The sequence below is a fragment of the Crinia signifera genome, chromosome 4 (genome assembly GCF_055691185.1).
Source record: "Crinia signifera chromosome 4, ASM5569118v1, whole genome shotgun sequence".
Lineage (NCBI taxonomy): Eukaryota > Metazoa > Chordata > Amphibia > Anura > Myobatrachidae > Crinia > Crinia signifera.
Window position 1 is genome coordinate 259301975 of NC_139220.1, and position 27186 is coordinate 259329160.

General features: G+C 44.3%; 1 protein-coding gene across 1 annotated transcript in view; it reads left to right on the forward strand.

The window, feature by feature from the left end:
* Positions 1-6797: 6797 nt before the first annotated feature.
* DIS3L (DIS3 like exosome 3'-5' exoribonuclease) overlaps positions 6798-27186 on the forward strand; it is a 30901-nt gene continuing 10512 nt past the window's right edge. Inside the window, exons 1-9 of the mRNA XM_083184354.1 lie at positions 6798-7033; positions 8155-8308; positions 21519-21647; positions 21775-21910; positions 23007-23183; positions 23264-23342; positions 26322-26498; positions 26611-26780; positions 26925-27086. Coding sequence (XP_083040480.1) covers positions 6907-7033; positions 8155-8308; positions 21519-21647; positions 21775-21910; positions 23007-23183; positions 23264-23342; positions 26322-26498; positions 26611-26780; positions 26925-27086 — 1311 coding nt within the window. The 5' untranslated portion in view covers positions 6798-6906. The remainder of the gene's footprint in view (positions 7034-8154; positions 8309-21518; positions 21648-21774; positions 21911-23006; positions 23184-23263; positions 23343-26321; positions 26499-26610; positions 26781-26924; positions 27087-27186) is intronic.

Sequence of the window (27186 nt, forward strand, 5' to 3'; positions counted from 1 at the left end):
ATGTATGGGGAGTTTATGATTAAAATTAAGGACACCTGTGTGAAAATTAACCATTTCTGCATTTGACCAAAGTTGCTTTTGGGTAAATTCGCCCATCAGGACCTGGTCTGCATCATTGGCGATTTTTAGACACTTTTGAATTGCAAATTCCCTTTGCGCATTCCATTAAATAAGCGATTTGTATACTTTTCTATGCGAAAACATCTGGATGCGATAAAAATGCAAATTGAAACTGGCAAGTGAAAAAGTGCAAGTTATCGCACAAAATGTGCGATTTACGCGACTTAGCGCACCCTATTAAGTAAGCGATTTTGCCCAAATGTGCGAAAACGACATTTTGTAGCCTAAAAATTGCACAAATTCAACTAGCGCATTCTATTAAATGTCACCCGGGGTTTCAATTTCTCGATTTTATAGTAAATGTGACTAGCCCATAATACACAGACTTATTTTATCAATTAATATTTGATGAAGAAAAATACTTATTTTGTGGGGAATCTGCAATTATTAAGTATCCCCGGCATGTACATTATAGTGGTCCGCCTCTGTAGACTGCATATTGTGGCCGCAGCTCTAGTATAATCATACTACCATACCTAATAACATGACCCATTCCAGGAGGTACACAATGCTCTGTTTCTGGACTTCCCTCTGATTGCCACCCCTGTTCAAAACAGTTTGATTGATAAGAAAGGTGCTTCACCACAAGTGAAGCCCAGGAGCAGAGCATTCTGTCCCTCCTGGAAAGAGGTCATGTTGGGAAGTATGTACTACTGTATATACTACTGGTATTGTAGTCATGATTTGAGCTACTGGCTGGGAAGAATGGTGTTCATATTGGGGTTCTGATTAACTGGAGAGTGAACCCCCTTATTTCATTTCGACTTACAACCAGAGCAGGATTATTGAAAAGAATTGGGATATAGAAAAATGGCGCAACAAAATACTTGAAGTTTTTTTCTTATGTTACAGGCTCCTCCTTAAGCGAGATGAGGTTGTTCTCACGCAGATATAGATTACCGGATCATAGTGTTCAGTGGAGAAACATAAACAATAAACAATTAAAGTAAAAAATTGTGTGTGTGTATCTTTGTATAGACCATTAATTAAGTGATAATTTAAATAAGGAGGTAGGTTTTAGTCCCACAGGCGTACCAAGACTCACGTTGTTTTGAGATGGTATTCCCCTCATAAAGGTTTCTTTGGTACGATCTTGGGGAACTTCACTTCTCAATAGGGTTATTCTCCGTTGTAAAGTGATCAATTGTTTTCACACGTGCTCAAAGGAAGAAGATAAGTAGTGTCTAAGACTCAAGTGTGATCAAATTTTTTCATTTTAAATTATATGAGTGAACAAAAATGATGAATTTTGACAGCGTACCTCACTTATGTTTTTTTTAAACTGAAGAACACATGTAAAGGTTTCTTTACTTTAGTAAAAGAGGGAGTACCCCTACTCACGATGTAATCAGAAGATTTCAAACCTGTAAAGGTTTCTTTACATGTGTTTCTCCCTGGTGCAATAGGTTATACAACTGTGCAGATCTGGTATACATCTACTGGCCCGGTAACTCCAAAGATCCAGATACCATAAAACAGAGAGTTTCCAGATATAACTCCATACAACAAATCTTTACAATATTATAAATGATTTGGGCACCATATAAAATGGCGTACCTTACTCACCCCTTTTAATGGGGGAAACAAGCCCGTAGGGGTTTCTTTAGCAATAGATCAGCTGCTGGTATGCGATTATGCCAAATAGAGCCAGGAAACCAATTTGATAAAAAGGTATCTCCACAAAGTTTAATCCAAAAAAAGTTATTTATACATGTCCCACACAATAGACCTTGTGGGCCAAACCACAAGATCCAACACGATAATTCACAAACCAAATAATTTTTTTTTAAAGATGAATAAAAACAATACATACATCCAGAAAAGTGTGTGGCTGTTCACTCTCCTCTGACAGGATCTACGCGTTTCGGTCTAAATGACCTTTATCAAGATGTGTCAGAGTGGAGTGAAGAGCCAGTATTTATGTAATGAACAGCCAATAGGAGTAGGACAGGAAGTGACATTAGCATTCCTTCTATACTGTCCATCTCTAATTAAATTTGAATGCAAGTATCCACAATACATATTAAATATATGTTATTTTCCTAAAATGACATTAAAAATCCAAATTATAGTATATTTAGGAAGTCCATAAAGAGTTTGGTGTCCGTTGTCATGGAAACCCGCCCTCACATCCGGTTTAGATGAGGGCATAATATGATGCCTGAAATCCATGTAAAGATTCGAGGTAGCTACAATAAGCCTGATCTCCTGCATACACAAAGGCACTTTCTCAAAGGGAAGGGAAGGCTGGATGTTTGTGGCTTCCGCGATCTCTGTATCACGGAGCTTTTCCGAGACCCGGAAATGCCGCTGGAATGCAGGCGGCCGGAAGTATTGTGCTCCCATTGGATTTCCGCTGTGGGGTTTGTGGCTCGGCGGAAAATCAGTTGAAACGCACGCCAGGAGATCAGATGGAACGCACGCTGGGGGAAAGGCTAGTGCATGATGGGATGTTGTGGGGAACACCTTCCGGATATGATGCCGGGTTTCCACAGCAACCAGACGCCTTTCTAAACACAAGTAAATAAAAAAAGGAGGTTACAATGACATCAAAGATCAGTGCATGCATAATCCTTTATTCCCATAATGAGATATATACAAGTGCTGTCAGCGGCAAATATCTAATCAGCACCTTCATAAAACTCTGTGTATTTAACGTTTATGAGTGGCGCATGCTGTATTCTGAATATCCAGCTGCGACCATATTATCCGCCATTGGATGTGATATATCTATAGCATTAATTTCTGGAATTAATTTACAGGAACCTGAGTACCTATCTCCCAGCGGACCCAAAAGCTCCTATAAGAACCAAATGCATTTTGTACAAGATTGAATCACATCTCGTTCAAATCGCATGACATACGCTACACTTGCGTGCAATTTGAACTATCTGCGAACTAAAAAGTTAAAAACGCATCTGACCCATTGCATGTTTGGGAACAGTAAGGTCTAATTTTAGGCATAGATCAAGAAAACAGGCGGCACCCCTAGGACTTATTGCAGCAATATATTAATGTAAAATTATAATACTGCCATAAAAATTATCAACGTTTCTAGGCCGGAGCTCCGTCATCAGGATTAGCAGGGAGGCGACGTGTAAGTGCTGTTTTAGCAAAAACAGCGCTTATATGTCACCTCATTGCTAATTGTTGCACTAAGTCCTTGGAGTGCCGCCTGTTTTGTTGATTTATTCCTGAAGCAACTGGGGGGTTGAGAGGGAGAAACAAGTGGTCTATGTTGTAGAGGATGAGGGTGCTCTGGACCTTAGGTTGATGTGCCGGGGAACCCTCCTTGAGAAAGATATGCTAATAGTTCTCTGAGCCATGATATTCAAGGAAGAACAGAAGACACTCCACGGACTTAGTAAAAAAAAATATTTTTGCAATTGCATTTGTCATTGTCAGCCTTCCTGAGGCAAGGTCTTTTGCCTTGAAACGTGCTGTAGACGTAACTTCTTGCGGGTGGAGGGGGCCCCTTTCAGAGAGCAGGGCCTAGGGATACTGTACATCAGATCCGGCTCTGCTTACAACAAACATGGGAAAATATAAGCTCCTGAGGCCCAGGTGTCTTCCACTTGCCCTTTATCTGCATGTCCTGTGCCCCTTCGGCTGAATGCCCAACCATTGCAGGAGACACAATGGGCCAAATGTAATAGGGTGAGAGTTTCAGAAAGTGAGAGATTTTGGGAGAGTTTCCCCATGTTTTTTAAAGCAGCAATCAAATTGCTGCTTTAAAAAACATGGGAAAACTCTCCCAAAATCTCTCACTTTCTGAAACTCTCACCCTATTACATTTGGCCCAATATTTCTGGAATTAGCCTGGACCCACGGGGAGTGGCCCGATCTCTCGCATCCACCCAGCTTTCTGGGAATTCCAGCCCTGAATGGTGGGGACAGGGCTAAGAGGCTCATTTAATAACATTGTTTTTACTACAATAATATGAAAAGGGATGTTTTCACACCATTTTTGCATTATTTTAGTATAACCTGAATGTATTGATGAAAAACTGCTCCAGGCCCTTTAATTTGCATTTTTTTCAGCAAGCAGTCTTTAAGATGCCAATAAGTTGTCTGTTAGAGAAGCATTCACTCCCCCCTGATCTCCTACTGGTTAACTGACTTGCATAAATGAGCTATAAATGTGCTATGTGGTACTAAATCAGAGATAGACTTCAAGGGTGACACTCTACGGGATGCGATTTTTTTTTTTTTTTACGATTTTTTTTTTTGCAAAAACGGCCGAAATCGCATGTTTTTCCATTTTCGCATATTTAATGAGCTGCGAAAATGTGAAAAAAGTGCGATTTTGGCCAACAAATTGGACATTATGGAAATGCGATGGCTGTTTTTCGCAGCACATCGCATCCAGATGTTTTCACATTGAAAAGTATACAAATCGCATATTTAATGGTATGTGATTTGTATAAATGTGTCTAACATTCGCCCAAAAATCAGACCAGGGCCCTTATTCTGATCGGTGCGGATATTCCCGCATTCTTACGGTGCGGTCCGCACGCCACGGTGTTTTGCCGCGTGCGGCCATCGTCCGTAGAAACGCCCACGTGTCCTCCGCATTCGGACGGACTCACTCTTTAAGAACAGGGCGTGTTTACGGACGACATACAAACCATGCGTGTGCGGGAGAAACACTCCGATTCGGCACGGTATTACAGAGTATTACAGAGTATGCTCGGGAATACCGCATCCGAACGGGAGCCAAGCGGTGCTACCGCACGTAAGCGGAGTATTTACGCCAAACAACCCACTATGAAGTATCTTCTGCTATACATCACATGACCCACTTATTCAATTACCTATCCTCATAAAAAACTGCTTATTTGGAATTGGAATCAATTAGATTCCAATATATCCTTACAAGCATGCCTAACACATGCATTGCACACATTAACCCTTACAGCAATTGAAGCAGCAATGGTTTCAATTAAAGCACTGACAAGCGTCCTATTAGTGAGTAATGAGTAAAGGAGTAGATTCTATTGGGTTCAGGTGTTAATGGTTGTAGTCATTAGGCGTACGTTCGCCTACCGCATGAACGAGTGGTGTACGCAAAGCAATAGTACACTTGTGGACACCGCACATTTCTGCCCTTTTTGATCACGTGCATTCGGAGTGGTTTCCGAATGTACGCCCCCCAACATAAGTGTACTCCCCCGTGTCCGCCCATGTTTCCGCCCCGTTTTGCCCACTTTGAAACTACGCCCATGTGCCATTCCGCATGACGCCCATAATACGCCCATATTTCCCGACTGATTGCGGCCAACAGTTTTGGACGGGATTTTGCCGAACTGGTACGGAGTCTAGGCGTGGCACATGCGCGTTGCGTTCTCCACGCATGCGCAGACGGCGAAAAGACGCGATCCGTAAGAATGCGGTAAAGTCCGCGTCAATCAGAATAAGGGCCCAGGTTCTGATGGGCGAATTAGACAGAACCCTGCACAGATCATTGAGATCTGTGCATGGTTCTGGTGGAAAAAAAGTGTTAAACAGTTTAAAAAAAACAAAAAAAAACTTGCGGGGTCCCCCGCCAGAGCATAACCAGCCCCGGGCTCATTGAGCCGGTGCTGGTGACATAAAATCACGGTCCCCAACAAATAAGGGTCCCCTTGATTTAATGAAACCAGCACCAGGCTCAAGGTCCGGCGCTGGTTCCCAAAATACGGGGGACAAAATGACTAGGGGTCCCCCGCATTTCAAGAACCAGAACCAGACCCAATCAGCCAGCAGGGTAATGCCACAGCCGGGGGACACTTATTATATAAGGTCCCGCGGCCAAAGCATTATCCCCCTGGCTGGTCAGCATGGGCAGGGGTCCTGGGGAAGTGGGGACCCCCCCCAAAGAAGGGGTCCCCCCCCTCCAGGACTTACCAGCCCATGCTGAAAGTCCAGGGCTGTCCCCGATGCCCCTGGGCGGTGGGCATCGGGCTGATGAAAAGTGTAAAAAAAAGAATAAAAACTACTGTCTTATACTGTAGAACTATGAGTCCCAGCAAGCCTACCCCGCATGCTGGGACTTGGAGAACCACAAGTCCTAGCATGCGGGGCATTAAAGGGCCCGCTGGCACTTGTAGTTCCACAGTACAAGAAATAGATGTGAGGTGAGTGGGGGTTGGTGCGAGGCGGCGGTGGGTCGGTGCGGGGAGGCGGTGGGTCGCGTTAGAAGGCCATAGGCTTCTATGGGGCATCGTCAGATTTTTCTGCCGATGCCCCCCCCCCCTCGCGATAACCCGACAGGTTAGAGCATCCCAAAATGCGGTAAAACCCCAGATAACGGGGGTTTTACCGCATTTTTAGTTTAGAGAATCTCCCCCATAGAGACCCACACACTCTCACACTCACACATCCATATATATATATAGTGCAGAAAATTATGTTGAGTTTTACAATTGGAAACAAAAACGGATAATACAAACCTGGGTAATAACAGGCAAACATATAGGTAGGAGAGTCCTGCTCACAAGCTTACAATCTATAGGATCTAGATAGATAGATAGATAGATAGATAGATAGATAGATAGATAGATAGATAGATTCCCACAGCAGGCTACATAGCTACAGTAGGTGTGTGTGGGGTGAGAACCGCCTATCACACACACAGTGGAGGAGAGAGAGATGGAACGGGGCGTTCTCTTCCAAGGTTTCAAAACATCTAGTAAGTGGGCGTGGCATTGCTTGGGGCGTGTCCTTTGGCCGCGCTCCTGAGCCTCATCCTTCGCGGCAAGCCGATTCAGGAAAGTGCCCGGCTCTGCCCTGTGATAGGCCGCAGTCATGCTGAAGACAGAGCGGATACTGCACCTGAAGACGCAGCGCGGCAGGACCCTGAGAGCCGTGCGGGAACACTATCTGCGGGAGGACGTGAGCTGCGGCAGCCCGCTCTGCACTGCTTGTCCCAGAGGTGACTTATTGTGTGGGCTGTGAGCGCCCAGCCTGTCCCAGGGGTGTGACCCGGGCAGTGGGGCTCTGTGCAGTGAACTGAACAAGAAATATATATGTGTGTATGTTATGTATACGAGCTATAAGATGACCTTTATGCTGCACACACATTACTATATGGTATGGTGGTCAAATACACGAGTGTACTAGATAACGGGTGTCACGCTGCATTTTGGCAGGTGATTGCACATTTAGTCTGCCAGAAAGGAACCTAATCCTTGTTTCCACTATGACATTATTGTGTACATAAAGGATTGGTGTCTAGATACTATTTGTCCCATTAAATGGCTCTGTTAATTGCACCCAGGGATGAAAGCAGCAGGGAGAATGTTGCATGTTTACACTGAGATCTTCAGTGTTTTGGTAATGACGACACGCCTACTTGTATGTCACAGATGCCCATCTCACTGCATTAGCCACGATGCCTGCACTTGTCTATTCTGTGCCAAGTCACAGAAGTATTTGCTGACATCCATCAAATCATGCATAGTGATGGCTAGTTGTCCTTGCATCAGGACCATTCCCGGAGTGTCTGCAGCTGAACGTAAGCACGTGGCTATCAGATGGGAATTGCAAAGCAGCACCTGGTGTCTGGCAACCATCATAAACCCACTATTGATGGAAAATGCGTTCCTATTGTATCTGTAACAATCAATGGTCCCTAAGGTTGCTCAGTATGTCCTCTGCATCCAAACCAATAGCATGTTGCTGTATTTAGCAAGCCCCAAAGCAGGGGTGACACCCCTCCATGTTCTGCAATACACCCTGTCACTGACCCAAAGGCCTACAGTCTGTCAGTCAAGCTGTGTTTAGAGCTGCACCGCGAACACCAATGCAAGATAGTGGTGGAACATGTGTTGTGGAGCTCAAATGCATGCACACATCACCAAATCTGCGACCTTATCTAACCTGTGTCTACCTCTGAGTCAGGCTCATTGACCGCAAGGATCCTTTCGACTGTGCATCCTCTGTTACTGCTTTTATAACATGGCATTGGTTTTATTCTTTGCACTGGGATGATTGGCAATATGTTTTTGGAGTCATCTGTAACTGCTTAATTGTTTTCTCTGTGCTCCTTTTAAGATGGTAAGCTTTTGTCTGAAGAGCTGACGCACTATGTTGTCCCGGACTGCCAAGTGTTACAGGACTACCAGGAGGTGTTGGAGTTCTCAGAGCTACGAGGCATCATCTGTATGCAGACGGCATGCCAAGCCTTGCAGTATCAGCGAGGACGCAGGTAAATTACCCATCCATGTAGTCTCTCTGCTGCCTACAGATAGGAAGGCCCACCTCTTCACAACATCCTACTCTTCAGCATTAGAGAATGGACAAAGGGTACATTTGTTTTGTGCCACCACAGACCTAGTAACATGCTTTTACAATATGGCATGGAGTTTAGTCATGGCACTGAAGCGATTGGTATTGGGTGTGGTGGAATTTGGGCATTCATTATCTTTTCTCCAGTGATAACAATAATTTATACAGGTCGATTATCCCTTGTCCGAATATCCAAATTATTCCGAAAACCATAGGATATGTACAGGGCCGGTGCAAGGATTCTTGGCACCCTAGGCAAAACTTCTGCTAACTGCCCCCCCCCCCCAACACACACACACACAGTTAATTACCCACATAAAAAAAACACATATGCCCCCACATAAAAAAATAATAGCACATCAGTTTCAACCCTTCACCACCTACTTAGGAATAATCATTAGCTTCTGGAGGGGCTATAGTGATGCAGGACGGTAGAGGGGTGAGAGATAGGGTGGTAGGGAGGGGGTAGAGAGTTGCAGGGCAGTAGGGAGGAGAGAAAGCGACACAGAATGGCAGGAAGATGATCAGGAAATGCACAGCTGTAGGGAGAGGATAGAGAAGGACGCACAGCTGTAGGGAGAGGATAGAGAAGGACGCACAGCTGTAGGGAAAGGATAGAGAAGGACGCACAGCTGTAGGGAGAGGATAGAGAAGGATGCACAGCTGTAGGGAGAGGATAGAGAAGGATGCACAGCTGTAGGGAGAGGATAGAGAAGGACACACAGCTGTAGGGAGAGGATAGAGAAGGACGCACGGCTGTAGGGAGAGGATATACATCCTGCCCTTAGTGAGAAAATTAGATACCAAGCGACAGGGACTTGACAGAGAGATGCAGGGCTGCAGGGAGGGAATTGAGAGATGTGGGAGGTAGGAAAGGGAGACACCGCAGCACCTTTGAATAAAATGCAGTGAGAGTGGAAAAAGGCACATATATTCATACATCAGCCTTCTGCTGACTCTACAGCATTTGGCAACAATGACATCCAAAATCTTCTAAAGAACTCTCTGATAACTGATCTGCTGACAGGCAGGAACAGGGGCACCAATGTGGCTGTGCCCGGGCTATGGGTACCATGTGGGTCCACACCTGCTGGTTTCCCTGCATACAGGAAATACAGTACATCCATCCATAAATCCATTGCCTCATACATACAGTACATACATAAATATACAGCCTCCATACATATACACACTGTACAACATATACTGCTTACATACATACATACATACATACATACATACATACATACATACGGGAAACGGTCATCTGTCAGGCCAGACTTAGGTCAACAGTCATTAGGTCGACCCCGGAAGGTCGACTGTCCCCAAGGTCGACAGGGTTAAAGGTCGACATGGGCAAAGGTCGACATGGTTTTAGGTCGACAGTTATTAGATCGACATGAGTTTTTCACTGTTTTTTGAGCCAACATGCAGTATTTCATGCCCTACCATCCACTAGGGCGTGGTGGGAGAATAAAATAGTGTGCCGAGCGCAGCGAGGCACCGTGCCCCAAGCATAGCGAGCGGCTGCGGTTCGACTCCAACTGTGTCCATGTCGACTGTGTCGACATTCGGGTCAAAAAACAGTGAAAAACTCATATCGACCTAATGACTGTCGACCTTGGCCCATGTCGACCTTGAGCCATGTCGACTTTTAACCCTGTCGACCTTGGGGACAGTCGACCTTCCGGGGTCGACCTAATGACTGTAGACCTAAGTCTGTTCTGACCTGACAGATGTACCGCTTCCATACATACATACATACATACATACATACATACACTGCCACCATAAATACACACATACATAAAGTAAATACATCAATACACACACACTGCCAACATACATACTACATACAGTACAATACCTCTCTCATACATGCACAACCATAAAATGCATCCATTCATACATACATATATCCATCCCGCCCAGTCCCCAGTCTGGACACACTGTGACAATTATCACTGCTGCACCACAAAAAAAGTAGAGTAGAGCACCCTACCACTGATCGGCACGGTGCCACGGGGGGGGGTTACTGCACTCCGCTGCTAACTCCTTCCAGCTCCCGATGCCTAGGGCACCGAGAGGTTACTGGTGCACAGCCGCTGATACTGATGATTTGGAAGCACTGCTGCTCCGTGATGCTGCTTCCGGCAGTGGGTTACACTAAGCCGCTGTTACTGCTGCTCAGCCGCTGGGGGGTTAGTGCAAAGCTGCTGCTGCTGGCGGGGAAGCACTGCTCCAACCCTGATGCTCGATAGCGCTGGTGAGGGCGGGCCGCTACTGCCTGATTACTGGAGTGCTTGCCACCAACCCCTGGAAACCAATGAATTATAGTTAATTTAAATGTTGTTCTGAAAAAGGGGTGCCCTCCAGGAGCCAGCGCCATAGGCAGCTGCATAAAGCTGCCTAGTGGCGGCGCCGGCCCTGGATATGTAACTGGCGCTACTGGGGACAGGATATGTAACTGGCGCTACTGGGGACAGGGTATGTAACTGGCGCTCCCGGGGACAGGGTGTGTAACTGGCGCTCCCGGGGACAGGGTGTGTAACTGGCGCTCCCGGGGACAGGGTGTGTAACTGGCGCTCCCGGGGACAGGGTGTGTAACTGGCGCTCCCGGGGACAGGGTGTGTAACTGGCGCTCCCGGGGACAGGGTGTGTAACTGGCGCTCCCGGGGACAGGGTGTGTAACTGGCGCTCCCGGGGACAGGGTGTGTAACTGGCACTACATATGTGCAAAATAATGATTTTTTTTTAACCATGCAAATTCAGTGCCTGAGATATGACGCAAACGTTGGGCCTGATTCAGACCTGTTAGCCTGGCTGCATATGTTCGCCGCTTAGCGAATAGGTAAACTCCACCCGACCGGTGTGGCCACCGCCCCCCCCCCCCCCCCCCCCAAGTGAATCCCCTTGTTTGCATGGGAGGGGATGTGTGCGCTTACACTGACCATCAAATGATTTCTGCAGCTTTCAGTCTGAAACGCAAGTCAATACTTAAATGCCCGCTGATCTACGAATTGACATATGCCACCTGCCCCGAGCAGGCATCGACCTGCCTGCGTTCCCAAGGGAATGCCCAGCATTTTTGTGGGGACACCCATAAAACACTGGGGGTTCCCCTGCTCCTGCCCCGGCCCTCCCTGTCTGGAGTGAACGGCTCAGCAGGTGTGAAACTCGCCAAAGCCATTCGCTCACCGGGTGCGCATACAGACGCCCAGACCCCAAACACCGGGGAAAGGGTCTGAATTCGGTCCCGAATGAACGGGTCTGAATTGGCCCCTTTGTTTCATGTTTTGAAACTTTTTGTCATGTGTTTGATGCATATACAACATAAATGCATTTTGTGTTTACACACCGGTCCTGTCCTCAAGATACCTCATTGAAATGTAAAAATGTTCCGAAATACGGATTAATTATCCAAAATGCTTCTAGTCCCGAGCGTTTGGATAAGGGCTACTCAACCTGTACTGGGCAAAAGTTTTAGGCAGGTGTGGGAAAAAAATGTTGAGGAATGATATGAAAAATAGAAGTGTTAATAGTTAAATTTTTTTCTTTTAAATTTAAATAAATATTTATTTAATTTAGATTTCTCTACTGTCCATTCATTTTGCATTTATGTTCTGAAAAAACAAACCTTCTATTTTATAAACCAGTCATGTGCAGTACTCCCAGGAGAACAAATCCCAGTGGGCAAACCCATTTGTCTTCTCCTATGAGTTCCGCACCTGACTGCTCTGTATAATTTAATCTGTGCAATGTGAGAGCACCAGGATATTGTAATTGGTTATAATTAGAGATGAGCGGGCCCGGATCTCCGGGATCCGACAGATCCGAATATCGCGATCCGAGTCTCTGGAGTTCCCGCCTAAATTCCGGACCGAAAGCGAGGCAAAACGTCATCATCGCGCTGTCGGATTCTCGCGGGATCTGGATTCTATATAAGACGCACGCGCATCCCACCATCTTTACTCCAGCATAGGAGAGGGAAGAGGGTGGTTGTGCTGTGTGCTGTGCTATAATAATAATATATTATTTTGCTGCTGCTCACTCGGTCTGCAGGGGCTGCTGTACACAAGTCCAGTGTACAGGGGCTGCAGTGGCCAGTGTACAAGGGGCTGTGTCCAGGGGCTGTGTCCAGTGTCCAGGGGCTGTGTCCAGTGTCCAGGAGCTGTGTCCAGGGGCGGTGTCCAGAGGCTGTGTCCAGTGTGACGGCTGTGTCCAGTGTACAGGAGCTGTGTCCAGGGGCTGTGTCCAGTGTGACGGCTGTGTCCAGTGTCCAGAGGCTGTGTCCATTGTCCAGGGGCTGTGTCCAGGGTGACGGGCTGTGTCCAGTGTCCAAGGGGCTGTGTCCAGTGTCCAAGGGGCTGTGTCCAGTGTAAAGTAAGAAAAATAAATAAAAGTAATAAATAAAATAAAAACACATTTTTGGAGGATGATGGAGGAGGAAATAGTGGGAGATCAGCAACCTGATAGAAGTGCTGAAGCTGCTACCACCAGTCATGACAAGGCCGATACCTCTTTGTATTTTTTGCTCTTTGGAGCATTTCTCTTTTTTTGGGATAGTTTATTAAACTGTCACCCTGTCTGCCCCTGCAGTGCCGCTCTGCTTCCAAGATGTGCCAGGTTGGAAGTGTAAGGTCCACATGTATGTGATGCCCACTGCTGTCGCTTAGCTTAGTCATCCAGCTACCTCGGTATACCCTTTTGGCCCAACTACAGTAAATGAAAACCATTTTGTAAGCTGTGAAGTGATCAAAATTGACTAGAAATGAGTGGAAACTAATGTTATTGAGGTTAATAATACTTTAGGGGCAAAAACAGGCCCAAATTCTGTTATTTTAGCATTTTTTTCATAAAAATCCAGATCCAAAACCAAAACCCACAAGGGGTTTTGCCAAAACCAATCCAGATCCAAAACACGAAGGGAGATCCAGATCCAAAACCCGAAAAAGTGGCCGCCGCACATCTCTAGTTATAATGGAGTGACACACACTCTTCAAGTGCCACTTATTTTATGTATTGTACATTGGACAGGATACATTTTTATCTGATATAGATATATAGCGCACACACATTCCACAGCACTTTCCAGGGAATGTTTGAACATTCACATCAGTCCCTGCCCCAGTGGAGCTTACAATCTTTATTCCCTACCACATGCACACACACACAGACATTCTAGGGTTCATTTTTGTTGGGAGCCAAATACCCTATCAGTATATTTTTGGATTGTGGGAGTAAACCGGAGTACCCGGAGGAAACCCATGTAAGCACGGGGAGAATATACAAACTCCACACAGTTAGGGCCATGGTGGGAATCGAACCCCATGCCCTCAGTGCTGTGAGGCAGTAATGCTAACCACTACACCATCTGTGCGGCCCATAAAATAGGTCAACAGGGTAATATAAACAAAACTCTATGGGTTGCAACTTGTATTGTGCTGGCACCAGTCAGCAAAATGCATCAAAGGATTAGTTCCCCAGACTAATTTCTGTTTAATAAGCCTAATGCAGTTTATATCTGATGTGGAAAGTGAGTCGAACTGACTGAAACTAAGCATTGATCAATAAATAAATGAACACTTGCTTAACATTAATGAAGTTCACAATTGGTTGAACATTATTCATGTTTTTCAGTCTTGAATGGAAGAAGCCCGGTTTTGTGTTTTACTGCCTAAATATTACACCCGCACGGCTGTTTCTGGAGTCGCTAAGGCTTCTTCTGCCTACATTCCCCTTGCAAACGCCTGCCAGATGGGAAAGGAGGCAGTGGAAATGTGTGTTACCTGTATTTAGTGACCGGGAGACAATGGGGGAAATTTACTATGATGTTTTTTCTACTTCACATATGATATTGCTATGAGCAACCAATCAGATCCTGTCCACGCTCTTCTAGAGGGTGATAAATAAATAAGAAGTAGATTCTGATTGGTTGCTCATAGCAACATCACATGTGAAGTAGAATACACATCTTAGTAAATGTCCCCCAATGTGACCTGTTTCAGTGCGCAATATGCTCCTGTCAGGCTGCTGGAGATCTGGAGTGTAACATTGTAACATTGTAACACCAATGTAGATGAGGTCTGCTCAGCTGGGCTATTCGTCCAATCAATTAGAATGGAAGAAATCAATACTTAAATCAAATGGGAGTCTAAAATAAAATGGATCTGTCAGTTGTAACATTTCTAGGAAATAAGGCACCTTGGACAGTGAAAGGGAATTATAAATGAAGGAAGTTAGCAGTGCAGATTATTGAAGGCTAGAAAATATTACTACGGTAGCAATGCGGGAAAGATCCTGTAATCGTCATTGCATTAGTGTGTTCTGCATAAGGAAGAGAACGTGTTTTTATAAATCAATTTCTTTTCATGCTGATTAACGTGAGGGACTCAAGATGGGAAAATCTGAGAAATGTCATCTGAAGATACAAATGCAGAGATATCCAAGTGTTAACTGAATTAATGTTCTGGTACTTGAGAGCTGTTTATCTGGGTCTTGAGGCTTCTATTATGGGGTATTAATAGAGAGAAGGTGGAAGTGCACTATTGGCAATGTCCTACCAGATGTTGTGTCGAACAAAACAAATTTGCAGCAGTTCATTAAGAGTGTACTCTGTATGTATGTATGTATGTATGTATGTATGTGTGGGAACATAGGGACTGTGTCCCAGGTCAGTACAGTACATCTCCTTTTGTGTGCACTTTGGGTGTTCAAGAGAAGATAGCTGAAACTAAAGATACCTTTATGAGAAAGTAGGGCTTGTCCCTAAGGTCAGTGTCAACCTATGAGATTGGAGGGAACAGACTTAAGGGATAAAAGAAACCTTTATATGAACATAGGCACCAGTATCAAGGTCAGTGTGGCTCCATAGCTTACACTTGGAGACAAACCTGATATTGGTCACCATCATCTGGTAGCGCCCTTTGGATCACACCTTGTTGGTAGAGATTGCAGCAGGGCCCTTTTACCTTTTTTAAGTCGGTCTATTGTTACCCAGTTTGTTTGATCACTGTCAACATTTGTAAAGAGCAATGGAGTCTGCTGCGCTATATAAGAAACTGTAAATAAATGTTATGGAGTGTTCAAGGATCCGCAATTTTCACAAACCATAGCACTCAAGAATGCAGTATCTCCCCTATTGCAGATAACAAGGGAAGAGAATGGAAACCGACATGGTGCAGGTCAATTAAATAAAACAAATTTTAATTTGCACATTGCACTTACAATGAAGTTACTTGTAATAAAAGCCAAAAGGTCCCAGGCAAACAGCAGGCAGGCAGATGTTATGGGGTCCACAGCTACAGTCCCTCAGTCCGGACAGGAACTCCAGTCAGTGATCCCAGCCAGTACAGCCTCCACACAGGGTGCCGCAGGTCCGCATAAAGACAGTACACACGTAACCCGTTTCGGTTATTTCCTTCGTCAGAAGAGTGTATAGAATGTCCAGGGTTGTAAGTATCTTAACACCGCTGATGGTACTCACTGCTAAATGCAGCTCCCAACTTCTGATTCCTAATTTCTCATTTATTCAAGATGGCCGGAAGTATATCACCACTTGCGTTCTAGCAAGCGGAAGTAGCTGTTGTATCGCACCTGAATTGCTCCCACCTCTTTTCAGAAGACTTGATCTATTTAGAACATAATCAAATGCTCATAATACTTAAAATTACTAAAATAACAGCATTTAACATCCAAATATAAAAACTTTAAATTTAGTAAATCGGAACTTGTTCACAATAATGGCGGATTCAGGGTGGTTCATAGTACTGGGAAAAAAAAATCAAAAATACATAATTAATATACCAAAAAACAACAGGATAACACCAACACCAGTAGTATATCGTGTGTGAACTTAGTTATAGGGTGGAAAAAGAGAGTTTTTAGGTAAGGAAAGATTTTAACTCGGAATCACCGTTCAGGCGCATTGGTACAAGGGTACCCAAGCGATAAATCCACCACACCTCCGTTTCCAATAGATATTGTGATGTGTATGGCCAGTATTCAATGGTTCACGCACGGCAGCGAATTCTGTTTAGGATTCGCCAGCATTCTCCAGTCTGGACGATTCGCAGCCAGCCATCCCTCCGCCCCAGTGGCGTAACTATGAATTGGGCGCCCCCCCCCCCGCCGTTAATGGGGGGGCTCCCCCATCGCACCCCCGTCCGCAGCCTTACCTGTCTTGCTGGTTCCGGCTCCCTTGCTGGCTTTATTCTTCTGCTATGGAGACGGACCAACACAAAATGTCCGCCCCCATACAGCAGACAGTTTCAGAGAACAGTCTGTTATATGGGGCGGACATTTTATTGTGGTCCGTCTCACTAGCAGAAGAATGACCGTCCACCACTGAAGACAGTTAGGGCGGCGGATGGACGGGCGGCGGGCGGGCAAGCGGCGGACGGGAGGGGGCTAACTATAGCACCGCAGCCCCTCAGCGCCCCCACATGCACAGCGCCCCCCCCCCCCACGACCGCGGGGGCTGCGGTGCTATAGTTACGCCACTGCTCCGACCTATTCAACGCGTCAGGCGAATTTCATGCCCCTGATGGTGAATTTGTACCCCCCCCTTACCCGGGGAATATCGCACAGAGCCGGGAGGACGGTGGAAGGCAGGGAGATGGCAGCACGCTGCACACAGCAGCAGCAGGGGGAGAAGGAGGGCTGGCGGGGAGACAGGTAGCAGAATCTGCAGCCCCGAGGAGACAGGGCAGGCGGGGAGGTGCAGGGAGCACTGTGCTGGTCCCACTCGTGCATATGTAATGAGCGGGACTCAGCGCAGTGAATATTAATGAGCGGGTCCCCACCCCCTGCTTACCTTATGCAGTATGTATTTAAATAATAAAATTACTGATTTTTTTTTTTTACACCAAAAAAAGTAAAAGAAAACCTTTTATTTTAAAAGAACACATTCCAGTTCACCTAAAAAGATGTTGAATGCAAAATGATGAAACTCAGCGAAAATCATGGTGAAAACAGTTCTCCATTCTAGCATTGAATACACTCTTGGCGAATTAAAGTCAAAACCCCCTTGATATACACCATCGAATTGCAGCGACTATGAAATGGAGAACTGGCCAGCATTCACTGTTCGCTTTTGTCAAGCAGTGAACATTGAGTACAGTGAATATCATTTTCGGAGAAAAAATTCAGTTTCACTGGAAAATAGTCCAGTTCCCCGGGAAAAAGTGGTGAATCAAGAGCATTGAATACTGGCCTTTATCTGCAGTACGCCATTTGGGTTGAATTTGCTCAATTCTCCAAAAAATTGTTATATAGCATTCTTTAGCCTGATGAACCAATTTTCAAACACTGTTGTTTCCGAATATTGTATACGTGCTCGGCCGCACGGACCTTCAGTTGTCTTGATGTCTTACCGACATATGAGAGTCTGCAGCTGCACTGTAGCTCGTACACAATATTTTTAGAAGTTATGAATTGCATTATATGGAAACTTTTTTTTTGTTTTCTCCGTTTTACAGGGAACCACAATGGTAAAACCTCTTAGTCCTGATACTATGAGGAGTAGCAACCTCAGTATAACTCCGTACTAGGTAGTCCCTCAAAGACCTCACCCTCCTATAAATAAATTGTGGTTTGGGGGCAATTTTCATCCAATGATTGGGTCATTTGTAATAAATGCCAGTTTTGACGAAAGACTTCGTCCACATCCTTGTGTATGTAACTATATTTACTGATGAATGCCCATTTATATCTATCCTCATTAGAGTCAGATTTTGATTTATTGGTTTGTAAGGTGGTACGGTTAATCTGATCCACGCTCAATCATGATTTGGTCAAAAGTTCCTTTGAGTAACCCTTAACATCAAGTCTTTGTGTGACTTTATCAAATTGAGTATCGAAAACATTTTCATCTCTGCAGTTGCATTTTATCCGCAAAAATTGCCCAAATGGGATGGCATCCAGCCAGTTTGGATGGTGTTGGCTTGAAGTTTGAATATAACTATTTGAGTCCGTGCTTTTCCTAAAAAAAAATATGTTTTTAGGTTATCGTGCTCCACATAAATATTTAAATCCAAAAAACAGTCTTACTTCTGGCTTAAACTAAATGTCAACTTAATGTTCATCAGGTTATTGTTTAGGAATGAACAAAAAATATCAAGCTTAGAAAATAAATACTTATGTGGACCACGATAACCTAAAAACAAAAACTACGGACTCAAATAGTTATATTCAAACTTCAAGCCACCCTGGACATTCTATACACTCTTCGGACGAAGGAAATAACCAAGCGCCTTAAACGTGTTCTGTCTTTATGCGGACCTGTGGCGCTGTGCAGGCCTGTGTTACATGTCCATGTCCTAATATGACTTATTTTATATTGTTTTTTTTTTTTTCTAGGTACACACTGTGTAATGTTTGATTAATGTAGTCTGTGTAGCACCTCACAGCATTAATCCCACATCTCAAAAGTATACTTTAATAACTTTCTAATTTATAAGTAACGCAGTTTCTTGTGGGGATCAATAATGTCTGTGCAGTTAGGGCAAAGCCGCCTTGCTTACCAGGTCCCTCTCCGCTATGTGCCCGCAAAAATTTGCATAAGTGTAAGCACATGATGGCAGCTCCCTGGCTGGAAGGCCATGTTTCAGGTTGCAGTGTCTGCATGTGATGTCACGAAGCCGCCACTGCCAGGAAGCACCTGCATTTTCCAGGCTACTCCCACAAAATAACATGTCCAGCTCCTGCAACGTCACCGATCCCATTGGAACTTAAACTGTGATTGCAGTTTAAGTGTTCGCACACTGGCGCATACGCAGATGTCCAAAAATCACGATCTGCGATTTTTGGACATTTTTAATCAACTCTGAATAACCCCCACTGTTCGGGATTCATATTAAGAGGGTAATATTCCCCCATAGGCATTTTTTGTGTTGGAGAACATCACCCTTGCAGCTTTATGTTTTGCTTGGGGTACCTCTTTGAACTCTTTACTATTCATTTTGTGGATATAAAGACTTGTTGTTCCTGCCGTGTATTGTCTTGCTGACTAGAATTGTAACTCTTGACTTGAAGCAGTATTTCAGTGCACTGTTGAAATTAATATTTTGTGAGCTTTGCTAACATTCAGGACGTATTATCTAGTGCTGTGTTTTGCTTGCCATAACATTGAAGGGGTTAATCTATCTAATAAAGGAGTCCCTCCAACATCTAAGTTTGCCATGCTGGCCAAGAGACATACAAACACAATTAACATTCATTGCACACTCCATGGACAGGGTTTTATCCAAAGTGGCCATAGGAATGATAAATATGCACTTTATCTCTGCAACAAATTTGATTTGTGTAACGATTTCCGTTCAGATATGGCTATCAGTGATCCTCACAGCTCTCCCGTTTTATGGCAGCTGATGGACAGCATCCAGTCCCAGAGACGTGCGCTGGGAACCCTACACTTCTTTATTGAGCTGTGGTTTCTCTGCCTGTTCAGTTATGTTTTTAGCACATTTCTAATTGATTAAAAAAATGAATAAAATGCTTTTTACACCTATGGTAATATTCGGAAAGATAAAGCTGAAATGTAGTTGACCTTAATCCAGTTCCCTTGGGATTTCTGAGTGTTCCATGATTTAGTCAAAAAGAACTGCAGTAATAACCCTTCCACTGTCACTAGTTTCTGCTAGAATAATGGGCTGCATTCATGTGGCCGCCACTGTCTATAGGTGGTGATAAGGGCTCTTTAGGAGCCTTATTATAAGTGTGTGTGTAATAAATATGCCATTCTTGGGTGTACACTGCTCTCTGATATACAGACGCTTGCATATAGAACAGTGCGGGTGCACTCCCTAGAGGTATATGTATCTTTTAAAATGGTCCCTGTTGTGATGAAGTAGTCAGTGGCATAACAATAGCTCTGCAGACCCTGCGGTGGCTTGGAGGCGCTAGGTAAGTTTGTGCACCGCTGGGTATGTGGAAGATATTGGTAATGGGGGCGCTAACGATTACCTTTGTTGCTGTGAGCCGCCGGGACCAGCAGAGCTTCCTGCTGTCTGCAGTCCCGACGCTCCTCCGGCGTTTGTTAGAATGTCACTTGCAAAATGGCCATCCCCTCACAGCAGAAGGTTATTAAGGATGCTAGAGCAGGCGGAGACCTCCTTTGCATCCTAAATAACAGTCTGCTGTAAGATGGCGGCCATTTTGCAAGTGACATTCTAATAGGAGGAGCACCACGCTGGGAGGCAGACAAGAGGATCAGGCGGCAGATGCAGGGGAGAGGGGGGGGCTCGCATATTTTATCGGCAGGGGGGTGCCCAAATTGTAGTTACGCCACTGGAAGTAGTTTTACATGGAGATGATAGGGTTAAACATATACATATGAGGAGGAAAAAATAACTTTGTTTAAGTGTTTTTTGTGTTCTCCTTTACTAGTAAGCCTGCTCGCAGCAAAAGCTTTGAAAGCTAGTCTGCTACCTTCTATGTTTGTGCATGTGTGAGAAAGAGATGTAGTTTCACTCTCTGCCAGCAGATGGCAGTGTTTTAGAGACTCACGGACACCCCGATGAAGTAATTTAAGTGTTGCTTTCTTTGAGCATACTCACCTGCCAGTGCTGACATCACTGTTATGTTATTTTGTCATTTTGATGGGCTAGTAGTTTTTAATGAATAAACATTGCCAGTTATCTTTGTGAGTATTGATGTCTGGTCTTTTGCGGTATGTTGTAATTCTGCCATTTTTTTTTTTCTTTCTGTATCATATTTGTTTTTTCTGTCCAGTGAGGCAGGGATGGGCCACTGTCAGTTAGGTGGGAATGGGCTGCTGTCAGTGAGGCGGGGATGAGCCACTGTCAGTTAGGTGGGAATGGGCTGCTGTCAGTGAGGCGGGGATGTGTTGCTAGTCTGTGAGTAGTGTCTCTGTGAGCTTTGCTATTGTTTAGAGTTGTGAAGTGATACTGCTGTGACTTTGTGATGACATTTTGATCACCGTGAGAAATAGTTCAGGCGTGCGGTCAGGGTAGAGGTGTGTGGTTGTTGAGAAATAATGCACAATCATGTTAGTGGGATTTCCATCATTTTAGCAGACTTTATAAGTATGTATATTTTTTTTTTCTGTGCTTGTTTGACTGTCTACATTAATAACTTACAATAAAATCTTTTATTCTTCTTATTTCCAGGCAGTATAAGAAGCTACGTTCCCTGCTTCGTGATGCCCGCCACGATTGCATCTTTTTTCCAAATGAATTCCAACATTATGCTTATCTCCCCCGTGAGATGGGGGAGTCTGTGGAAGACTGGCGGACAAGGTATTATTCCTCAGAGGCTGCTGCACGTACCTCCGACTGAATATCCTGGCTTAGAACCTTCCTCATTCTGACTGTCATTACATAGTCACCAATGTCATACTGGTCTTTGTCCCTCTGGCATTCCCAGGTGTATTTACAACTCCTGCGTCTGGTACTATCAGCACTGCCGGGCAATGCTACCTGTCATTATGGTGACTGAGAACACAGAGGTGATAAGAAGATACAGCAATGAGACTGAAGGTGTTTATGTCTTATCGTTTAAGGTCAGTCTGCATCAAGAATGACATTTAGGAAGAAGCATTTTGGGTATTCAGTGGTTCTCAAACGCAGTCATCAAAGCACCACATCAGTTCAGGTTTTAGGGATATTCCTGCTTGTGCACAGATTGTATAATCCAACTAACTGAGGGTACTAATTAAGTCACCTGTGCCTAAAGCTGGGGCTTCACACTGTATTTCTTTTTACAGGTATGCACAATGATCTTATTAACCCTTTGCAGTCCAATTTTTTTTTGCAATTCAAACAGTCTGGTTTAAATGTTTAATTGTAATTTTTTTTTTTTTATTCAAAAATGGTATACATTGAATGTTGGACGATGTCCAATCACAGCAGCCCCTGTCAATGAAGCACTTCTAGAAGTACTGCATTTACCACTGCATTTACCATTTACTTTACTGGGCATTTTTAGCCAAAGGCTTAGCCCCGCCCACTGGCGCTTTATCCCCTTATACACTTGTTAATAGGAGGCACACTTATCAGTGCCTCCCAAACTATTTTACATGGTACAAATAACCATATGGTACAAATACCATGTATAAGCCTACTTTTTCAGAACATTTTTTATGCTGAAAAAGCCCCCCTCGGCTTATACTCTAGTGAGGTCCCGCTTGAGTCAATACGTTTTCCCAGGTTTTTTTTGTAAAATTAGGTGCCTCGGCTTATATTCGGGTCGACTTATACTCGAGTATATACGGTAATAAAATAATATAGAAAATATTTCTTACACAGAATGTGTGCCATGGGTATATTATTTTAAACAAAATGACAGGGGAAGCACTACCTACCCTGGGTGGTGGGGATCCGGCAGGGTGTGGCGGGGGAAGCGGAGACAATACTGCAGCATTGCCGTTGTTAACAAGGACCTCTCTTGTCAGGACAAGGGAGGGGGTCGTTACCTATGCACAGGAGCTCACATTGTTAACGATAATTGAGTGTATATAGATTTAGTCATAGATATCGCTCAGGAAACTCACTTTTACTATATCTTCTAGTCTGTATGGGGCTTATGTCCGTTAAATAACTTACAGCCCTCTATAAAGACCATTCTGATTTAGATGTACTGAATGATCTTTTTAACAGAGTTACTTGGAGACCTTCTGGCCAGATCTGAAGGGTGCGCTGGAGCTATATGAGTCTCTCCGACAGGCCCAGCAGGAGAGAGAGATTGTGACCAGAGAGGGTAATGGTAAGGAGTACCAGGAACATCTTCCCGTGGAGATTCTGGAAGCTGGCATAAAGTCTGGTAGATATAAGCAGGTAAGTTGTGTATTCTGTTGCTCACATGTAAGTAGAGAACAGTTACTTTAGGATGCACTGAACTTCCTGTCTCTGTGCAGGGTGTACTCAACGTGAACAAGCATCGCTCTCAGCTGGAAGCCTTTGTACGACTCCAGGGCCTCGGAGGCAAAGACACAGGTTAGAAAGGTGCACCGCTTTCCACAAATTTGTAGTCTTAAAATATTAGGGTTGCCTGGAACAAAAAAGTTTTAACTTTTTTTTTTTTAAGACCTCTCAAAATGGTGAAGGGCTTCATATCTTTTCGTTTTGAATGGAAATTTTATTTTCACTTTATTTTTCTATATCATAAAATGTACATCTCCCTGTTTCAAGGGATAGGGTGTAGTTACTATGGGCCTGATACAAATTTGTAAGTAAAGTTAAAAAAGCAAGTAATTGCGTGTCTGGAACAAACCATATTGCTAAGCAAGGGGAGCAAATAGTTATATTTTTTTCTATGCATGGTAAGTACTGGCTGCTTTTGCATGTAGCTCACTGACCACTTGCATGTAGTTAGACCACTTTTTATTTTTATACTGCAATTAAGATTTCTGTTTGAACATACTCCACCCAAATCTAAATTCCTCTGCACATCAGAGCCACTTGCAGTGCAGCATGGTTTTGCTCAGTTGTTTTGCATTTTTGCTTTACTTCCAAATATGAGTTCTGCCCAATACTGTATATCTGGGTTAATAGTTATTGTGGCCAGAGTTGCAGGATTTATTTCTTCCCCTTTCCTTGTAATTCATCATCTCTCGTCTTGTCCTGTTCCTTATCGGGCTGTCGCCATTTCTCCATTCCCTATCTTTCTTTCTTGACCAGTGTTCCCCCCTCCCTTTTTTTGTCCTATTTCATACATCCCATACACAGCTCCCACTGTATTTGCTTCTGCCTTTGTTCTGATCTAATGGGCCCCATACATCAGCAATTAATTGTGACAATCCTCAGATCTGGAGATGATTGTCATAATTAATCTTTAATGTATGGGCTCCCCTTTTGGCGATCCCGATCAAAAATTGATCGGGATCGCCAATCGATTGCTGAATCAGATTTTTAAACATGTTTAATAATCTGGTATTATCTGCGGTTCTTTTTTTATATGTGTGGGCGTTCCCGTCTGGTCTTCTTCTTCTATTTAAATTATGAAAAGAAGTAAAACAGCTGAAATGACAATCGATTGAGGTGATGTATGGGCACTTTCCAGATATGAAGATGCAATCTTTAGATGGAAAAAAAAATCTGCCGATCACTGAAATAAATCTGTAATGTGTGGGCAAATCAAATAGATTGTAGAAACCATTTATCTGGCCAAAAAATCCTGGAAAACCATTAATTGTGATTGCTGATGTATGGGGCCCATAACTCTCAGTTGAGGTAATGAGCCCCATACATCAGCAATCACAATTAATGGTTTTCCAGATCCAGGGATTTTTTGGCCAGATAAATGGTTTCTACAATCTATTTGACTTGCCCACACATTACAGATTTATTTCAGTGATCGGCAGATTTTTCCCATCTAAAGATTGCATCTTCATATCTGGAAAGTGCCCATGGTACTTGTGTATTATCACGGCGCCCCCAAGACTTTTTAAATCGCATCGGGTGTATGGCATGCGATGCGATTTAAAATTGTATAAACCCCCTATACAATTTTCAATTGTATAAGCACCCTAATGGGTGCTTACAATGTTAAATGCACCCCCACGCCACCCCCCAGTATGAACGCCAACCCGAAGTGTGGCGAGCACAGCGAGCCCGCGAGGGGCGGCGGTACGCGTCCTCCGACCTTTTCATACCCCCCCACTATCCACGTCGGCGTGGAGTTGATCTTATATAATGTGGCGAGCGCAGCGATCCACCAAGCCCGAAGCGTGGCGAGGGGACGCGTATTACTTTACAAGTATTCTGCGGGGCTCCCTGCGCTCGCCACGCTTCAGGCTCGCTGCGCTCGCCACACTATATAAAATCAACTCCACGCTGATGTGGATAGTGGGGGTATGAAAAGGTTGGAGGACGCGTACCGCCGCCGCTCGCCACGCTTCGGGTTCACGTTCATCGTGGGGGTGGCGTGGGGGTGCATTTAACATTGTAAGCCCCCATTAGGGTGCTTATACAATTTAGCATTGCATCGCATTGTATGCCATATACAATGCTATACAATTTTAACATTGTATGACATCGGGGGAAATCTCGTCGCATCGCATCGCATGCCTTATGGTCTGCGATGCGATGGGCGCCGTGATAGTACACAAGTACCATGCCCATACATCACCTCAATCGATTGTCATTTCAGCTGTTACTTCTTTTCATAATGTAAATAGAAGAAGAAGACGAGACGGGAATGCCCACACATATAAAAAAGAACCGCAGATAATACCAGATTATTAAACATGTTTAAAAATCTGATTCCGCAATCGATTGGCGATCCCGATCAATTTTTGATCGGGATCGCCAAAAGGGGGAGCCCACACATTAAAGATTAATTGTGACAATCCTCTCCAGATCTGAAGATTGTCACAATTAATTGCTGATGTATGGGGCCCATTAGATGAGCACATCCAACCTCAGAGATGGGTGGGAGAGACCTGATGCAGCCCACTACACCTACATCCAGTGGACTTCCTACTAAGAGCTGTGCGAGGAGGTGGGTCTCCTCATCTGTATATTTTCCAAGTGTGAAACTTGTTTTTATGAAGGATAAGCAAATGATTAATGTAAAATCTAATTAGAGCTGTGCTCCATGGTCTGCATCGCCTTACCATCTTGTAGCTGCCAGCAAATATGGTGATTTTTACTAAATATGAGTCACTTAAGATGTTCTGCATTCAGCATATGAATGCTCATCCAAAATAACCTAAACGCAATGGAATTTTTTTTTATTTTTGGCGTCTCAATAATTCTTAAAATGCAGCCACATGCATTGTTCTATCCTCCCGAACCATTACAGATAGGACATGTTAGGAATCATGTCACTGACCTATGTTTTCTCCCGCACGTCGGCCTTTTCAAATACAGCTCATTACTTAAGCAATTTTGTGTGTGAGAAGTCCGCATACAGGCCTCCTAGATAGAGACCCACCTGGTACAAATGTAGACACTTGGCTATATCTCTCACAGACCTGCAGAGTGATGTTCTCATCCATGGTACCAAGACCCGGAACCGAGCAATCCATGGGGATGTGGTGGCTGTGGAGATTCTTCCTAAATGCGACTGGAAGGGGAGGACCAGAGCACTGTGCGAGAATGAGGCAGATGAGAGATCTGGGGAGGCGCAGAACGAACTGATGATGACTGGTAGGTTGAAGAGCAGTGAAATGTGGATTTTTGGGAAGGTGAGCCAATTTTCAGTGCATTGGGTACATGAAGAGGGGCACATTTAGCGTCACTTTGTCATGTCGGTTTTCAGGTCGTGTGGTAGGAGTGCTACAGCGGAACTGGAGGGATTATGTGGCTACTTTTCCATCCAAGGAGGAGATCCAAAGCCAGGGCAAAAATGCCCAAAAAGTACTCGTAACCCCTTGGGATTATAGAATACCTAAAATCCGGATCAGCACCCAACAAGCAGAAGCTCTGCAGGCAAGTCAAACACACATGTAATCTATGTATAACTAAATAGAATGTGAGTCGTTGGGGTAATCTCTTTTATGTTTCCTCTAGAACACTCTGACCATTGCTTCCACACTGAATGAATAATGATACACCTTTGTTTTGGCTGTTTAGGATTATCGTGTTGTTGTAAGAATTGACTTCTGGGAGTCCTTCTCTCTGTATCCAAATGGACACTTTGTGCGCGTCCTAGGGCGCATTGGGGACCTGGAAGCAGAAATAGCAACTATTTTGGTGGAAAACAGTATCAGTATGAAGCCGTTCTCTGAGGCTCAGGTCGGTTCTCTACTCATTACGGGCATAGTTCTTACAGGCTATAAAAAGGAAAATTACCATATAAAATAGCCACTACTGCTGTTCAGTCTGTTGGTTTGGA